This window comes from Xyrauchen texanus, chromosome 38, assembly GCF_025860055.1.
Source record: "Xyrauchen texanus isolate HMW12.3.18 chromosome 38, RBS_HiC_50CHRs, whole genome shotgun sequence".
Taxonomy (NCBI): domain Eukaryota; kingdom Metazoa; phylum Chordata; class Actinopteri; order Cypriniformes; family Catostomidae; genus Xyrauchen; species Xyrauchen texanus.
Window position 1 is genome coordinate 28,863,745 of NC_068313.1, and position 17,233 is coordinate 28,880,977.

A 17,233-nucleotide genomic window follows, 5' to 3' on the forward strand; every position below is an offset into this window, starting at 1 on the left:
TCATGGCCTCCTAATAATCTCCATCCCTGAATTGGCTACATCACTCTACCATCTCCTCTCCACCAATAGCTGGTGTGTGGTGGGCGCTCTGGCGACTATGAGCTGCCGTTGCATCATCCAGGTGGATGCTGCACACTGGTGGTGGTTGAGGAGATTCCCCCTATACTATGTAAAGCGCTTTGAGTTTGAGAAAAGCGCTATATAAATGTAAGTTGTTGTTGTTGTTTTATGAAGTACAATGATGCAACACAACTCAACTTCAGTTGCACATAAGACCCAATAGGGCATGAATCCTATGCCAGCTGCTTGACCATTCAAGTCACGCCCCAACGGGTGTCCTGTGAGTGGGTCCGCCACATGCCTGACCTACCGAGGAGTAACTGCGTCAGAGAGTTAATCGCATCTGGGTTTCCATTCATCGCAGTGACAGTGACACTGATAACCTGGGTGACCATTTTTGCGCAGCCTCCGCCTTGCTAATGTTACCTCGCTTTTGTGTTAACACCTTTCCTGAACAATTAGATTTGTTCTGTCCATACAACCCCTTACAACCCATTAATTTGCATATCAGGCGTCAACAGATATGCAAATTAACTGTTCTTTATGACTGTCACGAAACCCTCAAATTTAAACTATAGCAGTAAACAGTAATGATCACAGAAATCTCAGGGCTTTATCAGACAGATGTAAACAAATGTAACCAGGAAATGTATTGACTTATACTAGACATATTTATTTCTGCAAATATTACAGACATAATTACAGTTCCATAATATGACATGGAACTGCAAACAGCTTGAATGTATATAGACCTATATTTACAAGGTTGCTACCTTGTTACATCATTCTGTATAGTGGTCCACCGATATGGGTTTTTCAATGGCCAATGTCAATACAAAATGTAGCTACAGCAGGGTTATGCATAGTCGTCCAAGTATACACAATGCTTTATTGAATATTTGAAGGAAGGATATCATATATGGCAGGTTAAATTAACATTAAGCATCACCTGTCTTTCAGGACATACATGCACATCGGCGAGGCCAGCTGTGGTCTGATTAATGTGTATTCATACTGGTCTAAGTCGAGATTCAGTCGCATTATCTAGGTCTGTTGGTCTAGTCCGACTTCCCAAAATCAGACTGGTACAATTTCAGTCACACTAAAGCGTTTACATGATATTTAAAAAAATATGAATTATTGTTTTAGTCCAACTGAAATTGAACTACTAAAGTGCATGTTAACATGATGACTGTTTTCTAGAGACCTAGGTGGGTCATCCAAAAATATAGACTTATTTTACACAATATTTACTCGAATAAACTTAATCTATTGTTTTTTTGTTTTTTTTTTAATTTCCAAGCAGACCTGTGTCATAGATTAGTAAAATATTGATATAAGATTAATAAAAATGTCTAACTTGCTTGGTAATTTAAAATAGTTGCAATACAACATCTTAGGTTAGGATTAGAAACCATGTAACATACAACTGTCAATACAAAAAACAAAGAACATATATGTAAACAAAAACAAAGCAAAACTGGGATTAACACTTTAATCTATTTATCGACCAAACAGACACAGTTATCGTCTAATTTCGGTCATCTCAAAAGATTTTCAAATATTGGCCACTTAATCAGCCTGGCCGATATATCAGTCTACTACTAACACACTGATAACACATGTTACAACACAATGTGGGGGGCAACATGTGATGCCTCATATACCTGCTGTGCTTTCAGAATGAGAGGGAACACCGTGGTCCCATTCACCTGGTTCAACAAAAGTTGAGAGAACATCTTTTGCGACTAAGCCTCCATTCCCAGGAGTGCTCTGGACTTCCTATTGTAAGACTGGAGATATTGCTTATCAATGTCAACTGCGGTGGCAGCCTGAAACCCAAGCAGGGAATTCCACGTTAAACAGCATTCCATCACAGTCTCCTGAGATGTCTCGTATTGTGTCTTTTCCATCAGTTTTTCTCTCATGGAATCAGAAGTATAAAGAGCTCAGCTTCTGGCTCTGCGCCAGGGGGAACTCTCACTAAATGCGACTTAATGCCGCCATCAATGCAACTCCAAACTTCGTGCAGTGTACAATGACTCTCACAACAATGCCTTCGTAAACAGTACTGTGCACATACAATGGTTTAGAATGCCAATAGTAGAGTGTCATATAATAGGTGAGAGGCAGTTTGCCCACAGAAAGAGACACCTTCTTTTCCGTGCTGAATAATCTTATGTAAAAGGAGGCAGGAAGCTGTTCCTCAAGGACTGCCATGGCACACGTTGGCACTTACAGTAGGCGAGTTGTTACAAGTCCCGCTAGGAATTTGACAGGCTTAAAGATATCTATAACAGTGTTTAGATTCCACAGATGTGTGGACATTGGCAGTGATCCAAGCGTCATTATACATTCGACCCAATTTTTTGCAAAGGTATGCAATGGTACTTTACTGTTCGAAAATACAATGTCAAACATTCACCAGCATTATTGCTGTAAATATAACAACACAGGGGAAAACAAACATTTTAATCCTCATGTTCTGTTCAAGAACATTTTAAGAACTTGAAAAACGTACTTAAAAGGGTAGTTCACCAAAAAATGAAAATGCTGTTATAATTTTATGTTATTTTGACACTGTTAGACTTTCACTCATCTGTGGAACACATTAGGAGACGTTAGGAAGATACTTAGCATTAGTCATCATAGGTGCTATCAAAGTGAAATACTGAAGATAACATTCTGCCTTTTGTTTTCAATGGAGAATTTTCATTTTTAGATGAATTATCCCTTAAACATTGAAGTATCAGATTGATACTTCATTACTTTTCCTAAATGTATAAAAACTGGTTGTAAGCAAAATTTAAACTTGTTATCATGCTTCAACCATCCTTCATGAATAATTGTACACTGCTTGTATATGGGGTCTCAGAAACCCCATATATATTTTTTATGAAATTTGATAAAAAATTTTGAAGTAAATACAATTACTTAAATGTAATAATTGCAACAAATGTGCAAAAGTTAGATCTTTAATTGGTGTACACACTGGTACATTGCTGCCATTTTGATTTATTTTATTGTATTTTCTACAATGTGTTAAATTTTATGACAATTTTACCCTAATTTAGAGAAATATCTGCATCTACTTTGTGGTAAAACTGAGGGATAAAGTTTCAATAATAAATAATTTTGATAAGTTACTAAATAATTTGAAGGGAAAATAAGAGGTTAATTTTCAAATTACTATTATTATTATTATTAAATATACATTAATAGGGGTCTTAAACCCCAGCCTCAACATATCACTAAAGTCAATCTCAACAGAACATGAGGGTTAAATGCATTTAAGTGTTAACTGTGTTTTAAAAGTTTTAGATTTACTTACGAGAAACTTTCATAGTGAAGAAAAACACCTCAGGAAATGTTTAAACCAGAATCTCAACTTCTTCAAACATCTTTTCTCGAAAAGCTGCCCCCTCTGTGAAAGAGCTCTCTCCTCTTCTGCTTGTCTCTCCTCTTTAGCTTTTGTCTCTCTCTCTCCCTCTCCCTCTCTCTCTCACTCTCTATCACTTCCTACTTGCCCTCCCCTTTATTTTTAACTCTCTCTATCTTTGATTTATTCCTACACCCCAGTTCCTCTCCTCTCATTGGTTCTCAGGTCCAAGCCCCCTTTCAGTATCTACCCCTTCCATTCCTCTCGCCTCTCTTCTACTTAAATCATTACAACTCACTCCCTCTCTCGCACAGTTCTTGGCACTGCCCTTTCAGCCACCCTCCAAGTGGCAGAACACTGGCAATGTGGGATTTCCTTTTCTTGCCATCTTATGATGTAATCAACCCCCTACTGATCCTGTCAGACTCCTAAAATCACAATCTAGTCAAGACTCCAGGATGTCTCCCCTCCTCTTTGAGTTTAATAGTGAGGGTAACCACATTGTTGTTAGTAAGATCTTCGCCTGCCCCCATCCCATATAAATGTTACAGGCACAGAGCAAAACATTTGCCTCTTGCTGGAAAAGGGGAAGGAGGACGGGCTGGGAAAACCACGATGATCAAAATGCCTGCAATGCTATACAAGACAATGGAAAGACACATGATTAGGGAAAATGTGACATCACAAGCAGGCTGCCATTAGCAGAAATTCACTGGGGGAGATATGGCATCCAATGCGGCATGCACACTTTAACACATTAAGTGGTATTGGCTAAAACTTTGCTGCCCACTAACTAGTACATACTGTACACCAGCAATGTGACCCAAAGCCTGATGAGAAGACTCATGTGGGCTGTGGCCTCTGCAATGGGATTAAACAATAAATAAAAAAGACAAAAGACAGTCGCCAACAAAATGCCACCAAACATTCCACAGAACTCCAAAGACCATCTTTGTTGTCTGCATGAGCCTTGACTGAGTTTCACTTTAACATAGTTATGGACAAGTTGATCACATATTAGTTGCTATACAAGACATATTACTGCTAAAAGAGACAGTATTTAAAAGGAATAGTTCACACTAAAATTTAAATTCTGTCACATGTTACTCACCCTCAAGTTCTTCAATACCCATTTGATTGTCTTTCATATTGGAAACATAAAAGGATATGTTTTAATGAATATTTCTGTCTAGCTTTTCAATACAATGGCAGTGGATCATCTCACAGTGAAATCGGAAAAAGTTGACTTTTCTTTAGCTAAAATCGGTATGCGCTTTTATTTTAACCTTAATTTAACCAGGCAAGTCACTTAAGAACAAAAGGACAACAATAAGATCATTAAAATATCCAATAAACTGCTAACATAAAATTTACTTATAGGCAAGACTATCCAAAACATTTACAAGTATTATATAAAATGCTTGTTAATAATTGTTTAAAATGTGCTTACCGAAATGCTAAACACTCCCCCCAGTGGCCAAAGCAGTAAATGTTGTAAGGCTTATGGGCACGTGTGAGCTCTATTTTCAGGGTGTATTGTCCACGGAGGGGCGCCGAAAGTGAGTTGTGAAGTGATATTTTTTCAGCTGTAAAGGCTGTAATATAGTAAAGAGGAATGCATATTTTATAAACTCTACCCCCAAATCCAAACCCCATACCAAAACCTAAACTTCAGTGGCATAAAAATGTATTGTTAGAGGGTAATGTCACATCCCTTCATCTCACCTTTCCTTCATGTTCATGGACTCTTATTTTAACCCCTTCATGGACCTTTTATTTTGTAGTTGTTCCCCACACTACAATTCCCAGCAATCACTATCATCATTAGTTTCACCTGTTCTCCATCAGTGTTCACAGCTGTGAATCCATATTCCCTTGTGTTTCCTCACTCATTGTCTAGTCTTGACCTTTGTAGCATTGAGCTAAGTAGTTCCTTTGTTTATCAAGCCATGTGTTATTTGTAATTGTTAATTTGTCTTCATTAAATACTGCATTCTCTTGTTCATTGCTGACAGGTATGATGCAACCTCCGAATCACACTAGTCAGAATACAGGAACTCAATTATTTCCTGGTTTCAAAGTGGGATCTGAACCCAGGTCTCCCACGCTGCTGATGCAAACTTGCTTCCGGTTGCAACACAGGGGAGGTTAAACACACTGGAGCCAATACAAAAATGTCTTATAGTCAGTAGTGGAAAGATAACTTTTTTTTACTTAAGTAAAAGTACAGATACTGAAGAAATAATTCTCTTGAGTACAATGTACTAGGAAATAGTATTACTCAAGTAAGAGTAAATAAGTAGCTTTCCAAAAAAACTACACGTAATTATGTTACAAGTTACTTTATGAAAATAATATATAGTATATACGCTTCCATTTTTAGAACATCAAGACATTTTTGTTCTTGAAAAGATGCCTTAAATTGATCAAAAATACTGTCAAAATCATTAATTGCCTAATTATTATTATTATTACGGTTTGAAATAATAGTTTTAAGTGATATTTATTTAATTGTTTCTTTACCGGTGATGCTAAACATATACTGTGTTACCTATTCCTTACAAGAGTATTCTAAAGTGCTAATTTGGTCCTCAAGAAAATTGAGCGCTACCATGCTGAAATCACAACACAGTGGGTTTTTTCCCCATTTGCTATTGAGTTCTTACAAATTAATTTACACTTGCAAGTCCAATTTTGGTTTAAAATTTCTCCTGAACATCTATTTTCTTCTAAAGTCTATTGTTTTAGAGAGATAAAGGCTCTTCCATGCATTACTGTTTTGAAAAAAGAATCCCTAGCCAGGATAGAGGGAAGTGGATGGCCAGATGCACAAAAAAGACAAGTAAATCACAGACTCCTCACAAGTCATAAACTAGCAGATTCTAAATGCCAGATACCAGCATTACTGCAAGAAGATTCTTGGACAAACAGAAAATTAAGAATACAAAATGTATTTAAATAGAAATAGCCATTTGTAACATTCTAAATGTCTCTAAATCGTCTCTAAACTATATAATGTGCATTGTGACTGAAACACATTCCTATTTCAGGTTTATTCTCATTTGGGCTATTAAGTTAACATACTGTACAAAACTAATATAATGCAATATCAAAGAGGAGGAAATGAATCTGTAAGGGACTCGACATAGAGGCGAAGGTAGAATCCAAAAGCAGGAAGTTTATTTTCAATCAGCATACATGTCCAAAACACAAGGCAGAGTAGGAATAGTGAAGCAGGCAAAGAAGTCGTTAACAGGTAATCAGTCCAACCAGGCAAACAAAGCAAAACAGTAATCCAAAATCGGTAATCCATTAAAGCAGGCACAATGGTCATAACAGGTAGGCAATGAAACAGACAATGAGAATAATGCTTGGTAAGGCAGTGAAACTGTCAATACTTCACAAAGTAAAAATGGCAGGGCATGGCTATTTATATGGTATAAACAGAAAGTTACCATAGAAGAAACGGCATAGTGTCTGTATTTGGGAGAGGGCTCCCTCTGGCAGTCGGCTTAAGGGATAGTAGCCTCATTCGTTACAGAACCCCCCCCTACAAACAACGCCCAGTGTTCTTCATGGTCGTCCCCTTGGTCGTGGTGCAGGACGATTAGGGTGTGCTTGGTGGAAGTCTCGGATCAGGGATGGATCCAGTATGTCCTTGGCGGCTACCCATGATCTCTCCTCTGGTCCATAACCTTCCCAGTCCACCAGGTACTGCATCTGGCCCCCTCGATGATGTGAGTCTATGATCTATCTGACCATGTAAGCAAGTGATCTGTCGATCTCCAATGGAGGAGGAGGCTCAGCATCCGTTGTTCCGGGGCCAGATGTTGGGTGGACAAGTTTCAACAATGACACATGAAAAGAGAGATGCCGTAGTTAGCAGACAGCTCCAGTCGGTAAGTTACAGGATTGATTTGTTGAACAATTCTGAATGGACCAACATACCCAGGGCTGAGTTTTCTGCAGAGTAGTCACAACTTGAGGTCACATGTAGATAGCCAGACTCTCTGGCCAGGTTGATAGTTGGGGTGGGGATGCCTCAGTCAATCATCTTGGATCTGTTGGGCCCAGGCGGCTCGCTGCAATCTGAAGTGTGCACTGTCCCATACCTGCTCGCTCTGCCTGATCCAATCATCCACCACTGGCACCGTAGAGGGTTCACCCGACCAAGGGAACATAGGAGGTTTATAGCCCAGCACACACTGGAAGGGAATGAGTCCAGTAGATGAGTGTGTGAGGGAGTTCTGGGCGTATTCACCCCATGGGAGAAAGTTGTTGTCGACTGCAGTAAGACCTGAGATACCTGCCGATTTCCTGATTTAGTCTCTACACTGTCTGTTTGCCTGAGGGTGATAACCAGACGTGAGGCTGACGTTAATGTTGAGCTGTGTACAGAAAGCCTGCCAGACTCTGGAAGTGAACTGTGGTCTCCGGTCAGAAACTTTGTATTCTGACAGATCATAGATCCTGAAAACCTGGTGGAAAAGTGTTAGCGGTTTCCATTGCAGTGGGAGTGTTTTGTAGGAGGGAATTCTGGTGGTGAATGATCTGCTTGTTGGGCTCTCTGGATCTCCTCCATGATGTCCCAGCTTATGGGTGTGATGATCACAGAAGAAGGTAGTATGTATTCGTTATGAGATGTGTTATGGAGGGGATCGAGATGAAGGGAGAGAGCATCCGATTTGCAGTTCTTACTGCCAGGGTGGTAGGTGACTGTGAATTGGAACCTTGTGAAGAACAATGGTCTTGTCGAGGATCGAGACGTTTTGCTCCCTTGATTTTATTCAAGGTTCTTATGGTCGGTGATTACTTGGAATGGATGGACAGAACCCTCAAGCCAGAGGCGCCACTCTTCTAACGTAGCCTTCATGGAGAGTAGCTCCTTGTTTCTGACATCATAATTTCTTCAGCTGAGTTCAGTTTTCAGGAAAAGAAAGCACATAGATAATGTTTTCCATGGTTACCAAGGCATTGAGAGAGAACTGCCCTGATGCGCAGTCTGAGGCATCCACTTCCACTATGAATGGTTCGTCAGAATCTGGGAGCTTGAGAATGGCGGGGGTCGTGAGTGTGTCAAAGACTTTTTGACCAGAGTCACTCCATGGTAGCTTGGATGGTTTTCCCTTGAACGAAGACGTTAAAGGGGCAGAGATGAGAACGCAGTTGCAGATAAACCTCCTGTAGAAGTTCGCAAAACCCAGGACACATTGTAACTCCTTAACTTTGTTGGGTCTTGGCCACTCTTTGACTGCCTTAACCTTGGAATCATCCATCTCAACACCTCTGCTGCTGATGATCTACCTTAAGAATGTTGTATGGGTAACATGGAACTCACATTTCTCTGCTATCATGTAGAGTTGGTGCTTCAGAAGATGGAAGAGGACCATTTTAATGTCTTTGATGTGTTGTGCCTTATCTTGGGAGTATATGAGGATGCCATCAATATAAGCGATGACACCTCTGTTGAGGAGGTCTCTGAAGATCTCGTTAATGAATGACTGTAAGAAAGCTGGTGTGTTGGCCAGGCCATAAGGCATCATGTTGTGGCCCCCTAGTGGTGATAAATGCGGTCTTCCACTCATCTCCTTCTCTGATACGAATCAGGTTGTAACCACTACTAAAATCCAGTTTTGTGTAGATGCGTGCTTCACGTTGTTGTTCAAGTGCGGAAGGTACAAGAGGGATTGGGTACCTGTATTTGCTGGTCACCGTGTTCAATCCTCGGTAGTCAATGCATGGACAGAGCCCTCCATCTTTCTTCTTGATGAAGAAGCCGCCTACTTCAGCTGGTGAAGAGGAAAGACGAATGAACCCTGAAGCTAAAGCCTCCTCTACGTAGGTCTCCATGTCTATGATTTCTGGTCTTGACAATAGATAGGCTTTGCTCCTAGGGGGTGCCATGTTGGGAAGTAACTCCACTGCGCAGTCCCAAGGACGATGAGTGGGTTGTTGGGTTGCCTTGACTTTGCTTAATACCACTGTGAATTCAGAATATTCCCTGGGAACCTGGACTTGAGTTTGGTTTTCATGGTGACGGTGATATGAAGAAAGTTTGACTGACAATAATCTGAGGATTGTTTTAACACACCCTGGTTCCAGGAGATGATGGGATCATGGATAGCCAGCCATGGATGACCCAGGATGAGAAGATGCTTAGGTGAGTTGATATGATTTCTGTATGAAATAATCCTATCCGCAATATAACTGAAACAGTCTGGCGAGTGATGCCTGTGCCTATAAGTGCATTATTCACAGCTGTAATGTTAATGATGGGTATACAAAGTACTGTAGGGATCTGGAGTTCTTGTACTAGCTCCTGGTGAATCAAATTCACAGCAGCCCCCGAGTCGACAAGTGCAGAAACACAGTTCAGCTTATCATCAGCTTATCATCATGAGAGTTCAATGGAAAGGGAGAACAGTGGTGTGTGGGAGATGACATTTTCTTGGTACTCACATTAGTTCTGGTGTCTGGGTATTTCTTGCCTTTGTGAGGGCATGCAGAGTTTTGATGATTCCTCTCACCACAGTAGTAACATAGTTGCTCCATATGTCGACGATCACGTTCTTCATCTGAAACTCTGGTATAAGCGATCCTTATAGGTTCAGGGGTGTTGGAGCATGCCTGGACTTGATTATGGACCAAAGTTTGTTATTTGGAACTCATCCTTGTACGTGGTGAGTTGTGTAGTAGATTATCAATCCTCACAGCCAATTAAATGAATTCAGCAAGCATTAAATCCTCACCCTTGCATGCGAGTTCGGCCTGCAGATTGTAGTTCAGTCCCTCTCTGAACACATTCTTGAGTGCAATATCATTCCTTCCATTTTGGGCCACTAATGTCCTGAAGTAAACATGTTCAGACGGTTCCCCAATACATGAATGAACGGCTCCTTTCCAGAATAAAATGAAATATGCAGAAAATCACAGTATTACAGTTCTTGTATAGTGACAGGGCAGAAAGTCTTGAAGATGCTAGAGAAGAAAGGACACCGGAGGCAGTTTATGCATGCTGCTGCAGTGCTCATGATGCTGTGCCCTGCGGGCTTCCGTCATGCCACACACAGCACATTTTAGTTTATAAACAGATTTAGCGCTTAACTTTCTTCTTCCCAAAAATTAAGAAATATTATGTTTTTTTTTTTTACTTTGTAATTGTGGTGAAAAAGAATTATATCGAAGTTGAATACTTAATTTTTAATCAACTAAAGTAAAAGTACTATTATTTATTTTTACTTAAAAGTTGAAAAATTTACTCAAGTACTGTAACGAGAGTAGTTGTAATTCATTACTTTCCACCTCTGCTAATAGTAGACGCCACTGGTCGGCGAGTCAGCAAGATGTGGCCGATCCTAGAGTACCAGAACTCGTATGAACTACATGCCGACTTCCCAAGTAATCATGTTGTGGACAGTCTCATTTACATTTTTAAAAAGTATCATAAAACTGTCCAATGTGACTCTTTCATGGTATTCCAAGTTTTCAGAAGGCATAAAATGGTTTTGGTGAGGAAAAACCCAAATTTGATTTGGGTTATTGAACGCGTTAATGAACAATACCCTTAAAAAAAATCTACAGGTCTGGCAAACTTGCCACAAATTCACCACTCATTATTTTCACATGCAAATGAGCTTGATGTTCACTGCAAATGTTTGCTAGAATTACAGTATGCAGCGCTACACCGGTATTGGTGAAATTGCTGCAAACCTTTGCGACAATGAAGAGTTTTCCACAAAGTTCATTTGCATGTGAAAATTTATGAGTGGCAAAGTTGCGGAAAGTTTGCGGCAACTCCAGATATTTTGTAAGGAGCTTGTGTTGTTTCTCCCAAAAACAACACAAGTTCACACGTGATAATATTTCCCAGTTATGTACCAAGATATTCATAAAAAAAGAAAACAAAGAAAATAAAGTCAGAAAGGTTTGGAATTACATGAGGGTGAGTAAATGAAGAAAAAATAAATCATGTTTGGGTGAAATATTCCTGCAAGATGTTGTTAATATTTAAAAGCTCATTAAAGTTGAATTCACTGAATTTGTTTCTGTCAATTCTGAAATGTATGGCGCAAAACATTCTCTAAGCAAGTTCATGAATGAAGAGGCTTTAATCTATGCAAGCTTGATTTCACACATCATTGCATTCCTAAATGAGTCAGAATGTAAAATTTTGAAGAGAATCTTGCTCAGCAAGTTATGTTAATATGTTTATAGCTAGCTACATGAATAATTACACATCCGGTTTGATGGCACTGATATTTGAAGGTAACTCCATCACCCCCATTGTGTATGGATGTTTGTTAGCGCCACAGTAAAACAAGAACGCACATTATGTAAAACGGGATCAGGCACATGTGTTAGCCAAGTAATTGCATCTGTATTTGCGAACTTTTGTAGAGTATGTTTCTAGCCTTAGTGGTTTCAGAATTCATGGTCATAAAGAAAGAATAGAAGGTCAAAAACTGAAAGGAATAAACAATATCCAGGATGCTGACAATCTGGTGAAGAAGGCTTTTACTTACAGATATAACAAACAATCTTATTTGGATATCAGGATACAAGTTCTCCATGACGCAGGTCTATAAAATATTGCACATTACTTATCTCTGAGTATTTAATGGCTTTGCTAAGCATACAGCATAAAAACCAGGAAAGACAATTCATAGTCATGGCTGTGAGACTCTTTTACCGACCACCACCAACTCCCACACACTCCACAGAAACACTGCATACCGTATGAATCAGCCAGACTTTGCTGTTAGATGACTCTGAAAACAGCAGCAATACAATCTTACAATCTATTACTGTAAACCAATGATTCTCTGAATGGAAAACACCTGGAGTAATTCATTGCCTAGAAACAAAGTTCCATTGGCTGAGTCACCCATGCCAGAGGGGACACAGGTTTGACTGACACCTCATGGAACAGGTAATTTTTTTCCAACTGTTGATTCCACTGTGTCAAAACAGACAAGCTTGCTTATAAGAGGAAACAGGCTACCATCATGTACAAATGACAGACATGAAGGAGAGTCTGTTGTCTGGGGAAACCACTACACAGGATGTGTCATGCTAACAGCAGTTTGGTATCTGAGTAAACAATGGAAAAAGTATTCATATCGAATCCATGGTCTTTTGTTTAGCACACATGCTGTGATACATTGGCCCCATTTAAACCATGTATTAAAAGGTTAAAAATCAACCATTGGCTTGCATTTGAGGCGGGACTATCTGTTTTGCCAACCAATGGAAGACAGGGACTGCTCAGAAAAACTGTTTGAAAACAATAAGTTTTGCACAATTTCGTTTTCTGACGCTAATGACAAAAATTTACACGCTTAAAACTTTAATATCTGTCTCAGGCGATCTGATCAAAGGCGAACAGCGTTAGATACAGGTGTAAGCAGTACTTGTTTTGTAAGAGTTTATAGTCACCAGTAGGTAGAATACTACATTACATCCTGGTATAAATGTAACATCTTTTAGCGAGAGAAAAATATTTGCCTGTGGTTGAGTGGCTCACATGAATAAAAAGGGCATAAATGCCTGGTGTGAGGACATCACGGCCAGACGTGCCTAAAATTAGTATTTTCTCTCTATGCCTCAGACAGTAATGTGGTGTGTCATGCCAAAACAGACAAAAATCCAGCTCAGATTACCATCTGCCTATTATTCGTATGGGAGTTGAATTACGACCACACAATGTATAGTGTAAAGGGCAGCAATTGTCTAAACATTTCTGCGGTTTAGTGAAACAGGATTGATTTCCATGTATGTTCATTCATTTGGGGACACTGGGTTTTAGTGCATCACCGTTCATTGTATGTTTTCCTACGTCAATTGAGTATATAGACTAGTGTTGTCACGATACTAGAATTTCTAACTTCGATACGATACCTTGAAAAATATCGATATTCGATACCATTTTCGATACCACAGAGAAAAAAACTGCCACAATATTAAGAGGGTAGAACTGTCTAGAACATGACAATGAGGTATATTTTACATGAACAAAATGTCCTGAGATATTGCACTTGTTCAAAAGCCTCTCAGATTGCCATACATTCAAAAACCAATAAAGTGCAAGTAAATAAAAGTGCAATCTTTTGTATTTCCAAGTCAAATCAAATCCAATCTCAATGTCAACAAAAGATACTTAAACGTCAAGGAGGGGTTGACTAGCTTTCATAAGGTCTCTCGCTCTCTCCTCTCTGCCGTGCACGCTTATGTATGTTGTGTGCGCGCTATCTATGTTATGCGTGCAGTATGTTCTGTCTCGCATGTGCGTTATAGATTCCGGGAGATTTGAACTAAATTGCGGGCATCAGGGAGAAGCTATCAATATCCGGGAGACTTGGGATGTCTGGCTTCATATCAAAAATATTTCCAGATAGCACTCCTGCTGTGTTCTTTATCAAACAAAACTGGTCGCGGGGGCGCCGCATGCACTCGCCATCTTTACATTCACTTCACTTTTGCTATTTAACCAGAGCGATTGAGAGGAGTGCGAGTGTGTGTGGTGTTTGTCAACGCGCCTTTGGAGAGAAGTGAAAGTGACAGCTCGGCTAGTATCGATACTTAGGGAAATTAGTATTGGTACCGTTCAGATATTTCAGTATCGATATTTATCGAAATATCGATATTTTTGACAACACTAATATAGACATCAAAGAGATGTTTATGCATCACTAGAAATGTGAAATCTGAGACCCCAATGAGAGATTTCACCCAATCTACATACATCTGGGGGAAGTGCGATTATTTTCGTAAAATTTTTTAACGCGTTATTTTATATCGCACCGAATTAACACGTTAAATCTGAAAACTCTAATATATATATATATATATATATATATATTCCTGTAATAAAATTTAAATTAAATAAATAATTTATTACATTAATGTTATATATTTTTATATTAATAAACAGACAAATAAATAATAACTATAAAATTCATAAATTGTTCTTTAAGGTGTAGAGTTAATTAGTTTGGTTTAGGATTAATCCATATTATTTATAATTATACTGTATAAAAACATTTGAAGAATTCTTTAACAAATAGGGTTAGGATTTTAGTTAGGGTTAGCCTATAGTATTTACTATGTATTCTTCTTTATATTTAAAACCAATAAAAGTCTATTGTGTGTTCTTATTTAGAAAGCTTAAGTAAAGTTCATGTAAAGTAAATGTATCACTTGTTTGCACTAAGTTTTATAGTTCAACAGTGAGCTTTTGAGAGCCTTATCATCAAAATTCAGATGTCTAGATTGCTGGCATAGCAAAATGTGGCTTTACAGGGAAGTGTCCTGGGTCATGGTGACAACAGTGTGGGAACTCTCCTCTATTATTTCACAGTCTAAGCTTTAATTAACATGAGCACCAGTGCTTCTCGAACCCCTAATGGGCAACATCCTAAATACAATAGTCAAGGGTTAAATTAAAGAGAGGTGCCACTCAGTAATCCCACATCATCATACATCCATTCTTCAGTGGCAGTAGATTTTAAGGTAGAGGATCACAGCTGGGATGTGGGCCAAAGGAAATTACACTCGCTGTGAAGTACGCACAAAAAGCAGCCCTCCAGATCAGGGCTAATAAAATTCTTCTTTCTGACAAAATATTTGGATGGACTGCTGCCTTCAGTGTTGGCAAAAACAAAACAGATTAGGTCAGCTAGGCTTTTTTGGAAGGTGGTGATGCTCATTTCCCGCTCATTGTGTCACGGGTTCATAATGAAACCCATTGGGTTTATAACAAAAACACTGTAAAAATGTGACCGGTTTAAATCTGGGTTAATATCAGTGCTGGAAAATCCCTCCAGCTTGTAGGTAGTAGCTCAAAGGTTTCAGTGTTTTAGAATATGGTAGTTGGTTTCTTCTAGCAGGAAAAAAAATCCCCCGCTTAAACCAGCCTAAAATGGTTTGCTAATTTAAGGTTTCCCTTGGCCAAGCTGGTGCTCAACTGATTTAGCTGGTCGGCAAGCTGGTCTCTCAGCTTGACCAGCTATAAAGTACCCCAAAACAGGCTGGGAGACCAGCAAAACCATCTGACCAGTTTAGCCTTACAGGGGTTAATCGGGCTAATCAGCAGAGGAGAGGGATAAGTGCAGCGGGATGCGGCAGTTCAATAGAGAGAGAGCCACACCGAGCTGCCATGTGTGCGATTGTGTTCTGTGTTTAAATTAAATATTATTTGACCATTCAGCTGGATCCTGCCTCCTTCTTTCCCATGAAGCTTGTAACCTTGGTATATTGGTACTGAAACCCAGGAAGGAGGAGGGATATGCTGTCGTGGAGTCCTCACCAATGCCATCTGCCCAATGATTGAGGACCAGGCGACAGCGTGTCTGGGAACCAGCAAGCAAGCTTTTTTCTCTCTTTCCTCTCTCTCTCTCTCGCTGTCACATTGCCCTTTCCCTCTCCTCTCCTTTGTCTTTGTTTTTCCCTCCCCTTGTAACCCTCCCCAACTCTACAGAGGCGGGGAAAAAGGCAGACCCCCCCCAACCAGGCAGGGTCGGGCCAAGACTACACATGCCCAGCCCCCAATCAGGCTAATCAGCCAAGGAGAGGGATAAGTGCAGCTGTATATGGTTGAAATTACAATAAAAGCCCCTTGACTTGACTTGAGCTAAATCCACCTCCGGATTGCAACAGAGTTCTATTGGTGTTTATTTTGTTATCACTGAATGTCTGAATGCTCATTATGCATCTTATTACAAGACTAGTTGCCAAATAAATAAATAAATGCACATGAAACATTGATCTGAGTTGAAAATATTATGTAATTATGGGAGAAGTATTTAATCGCTAAACCGCTAAATTCCACCTTTGGTTTGCGTCAGAGTACTGTTGGTCTTTATTTTGTAATTAATGACCATTGGACTGCTTTTTATGCATTTTATACAAGACTACTTGCCAAGTATATAAGTAAATGCACATGGAACATTAATCTGAGTTTAAAGTATTATATTAGCTTCCTTGTATAGATCGCACAGTGATCCGAAAAGCAGGAACGATGGCTTGCAATACCCACATGAGTGGTCTGATACATGTGTGTGCGGTTGTTACAGAAAAATATCTGACCGCTAGATGGTGCCGTTGAACAATCATTGAGTATTTCAGCGAGCAGTGTCATGACATGATTTAATGAACACCTTATTTCTAAATGGCAGGTTATATTCTGACTATACATGAATACAGCATCTTACTGAGGAATATATGAATAACTAATGGAAAAACTGGCACACAAAAAAAAAAAACACCACTACCAGCTTAAGATGGACTTTCCAGCTAGAAAAACAAATAGATTGTGAGATCTTGGCCTGTCTAAAGTTGCAGCCAGTAACTTGTGCCACTTTTCAGACTTTCCGGCATGTCTAACCCATACCTAAAAAACTCAAAAGAGAGCAGCTATAAACCAAAGATACAATATCCAAGCATTTCTGGTTTTGATTTCCCAAGTATTTGTTTGGCTGACCGCTTTCCATAAAAAAAGCCAGAGTGAGTCCACCTTCAAAGGCCCACACCAACAGCTTATTGATTTTGAGGGTGAAAAACAGTTGTTGACTGCTGATAAAGCTCACTGGGTCAAAAGTCACTCTGTATGTTTTCGTCCCCAAAGCCCTGAAATGAATTCAAACAAGACTGGCGCAGCTGTGGTAACACACTTCCCCGGTCCATTGCAGAACACCCACAGAGTGTCCGCTTTCATCTGCAAAGCTCAAGCCCTTCTTGAGATGCTTCTCGCCAGCTTGATGGAGCATTAATTATCTTTTACTACAGAGATCCAGTTGT

The 17,233-nt window shown here is 39.6% G+C and overlaps 1 protein-coding gene across 4 annotated transcripts in view; it reads right to left on the reverse strand.

The window, feature by feature from the left end:
- The window catches only part of LOC127631926 (stAR-related lipid transfer protein 13-like), a 126,505-nt gene that overhangs the window by 17,463 nt on the left and 91,809 nt on the right, over window positions 1–17,233 (reverse strand). The window contains exon 1 of one of the 4 annotated variants that reach the window (XM_052110337.1): window positions 3,392–3,530. The exons of the other annotated variants lie outside the window; for them this stretch is intronic. Coding sequence (XP_051966297.1) covers window positions 3,392–3,404 — 13 coding nt within the window. The 5' untranslated portion in view covers window positions 3,405–3,530. Of the gene's footprint in view, window positions 1–3,391; window positions 3,531–17,233 lie in introns of those variants that run through there. 4 annotated transcript variants of the gene reach the window in all.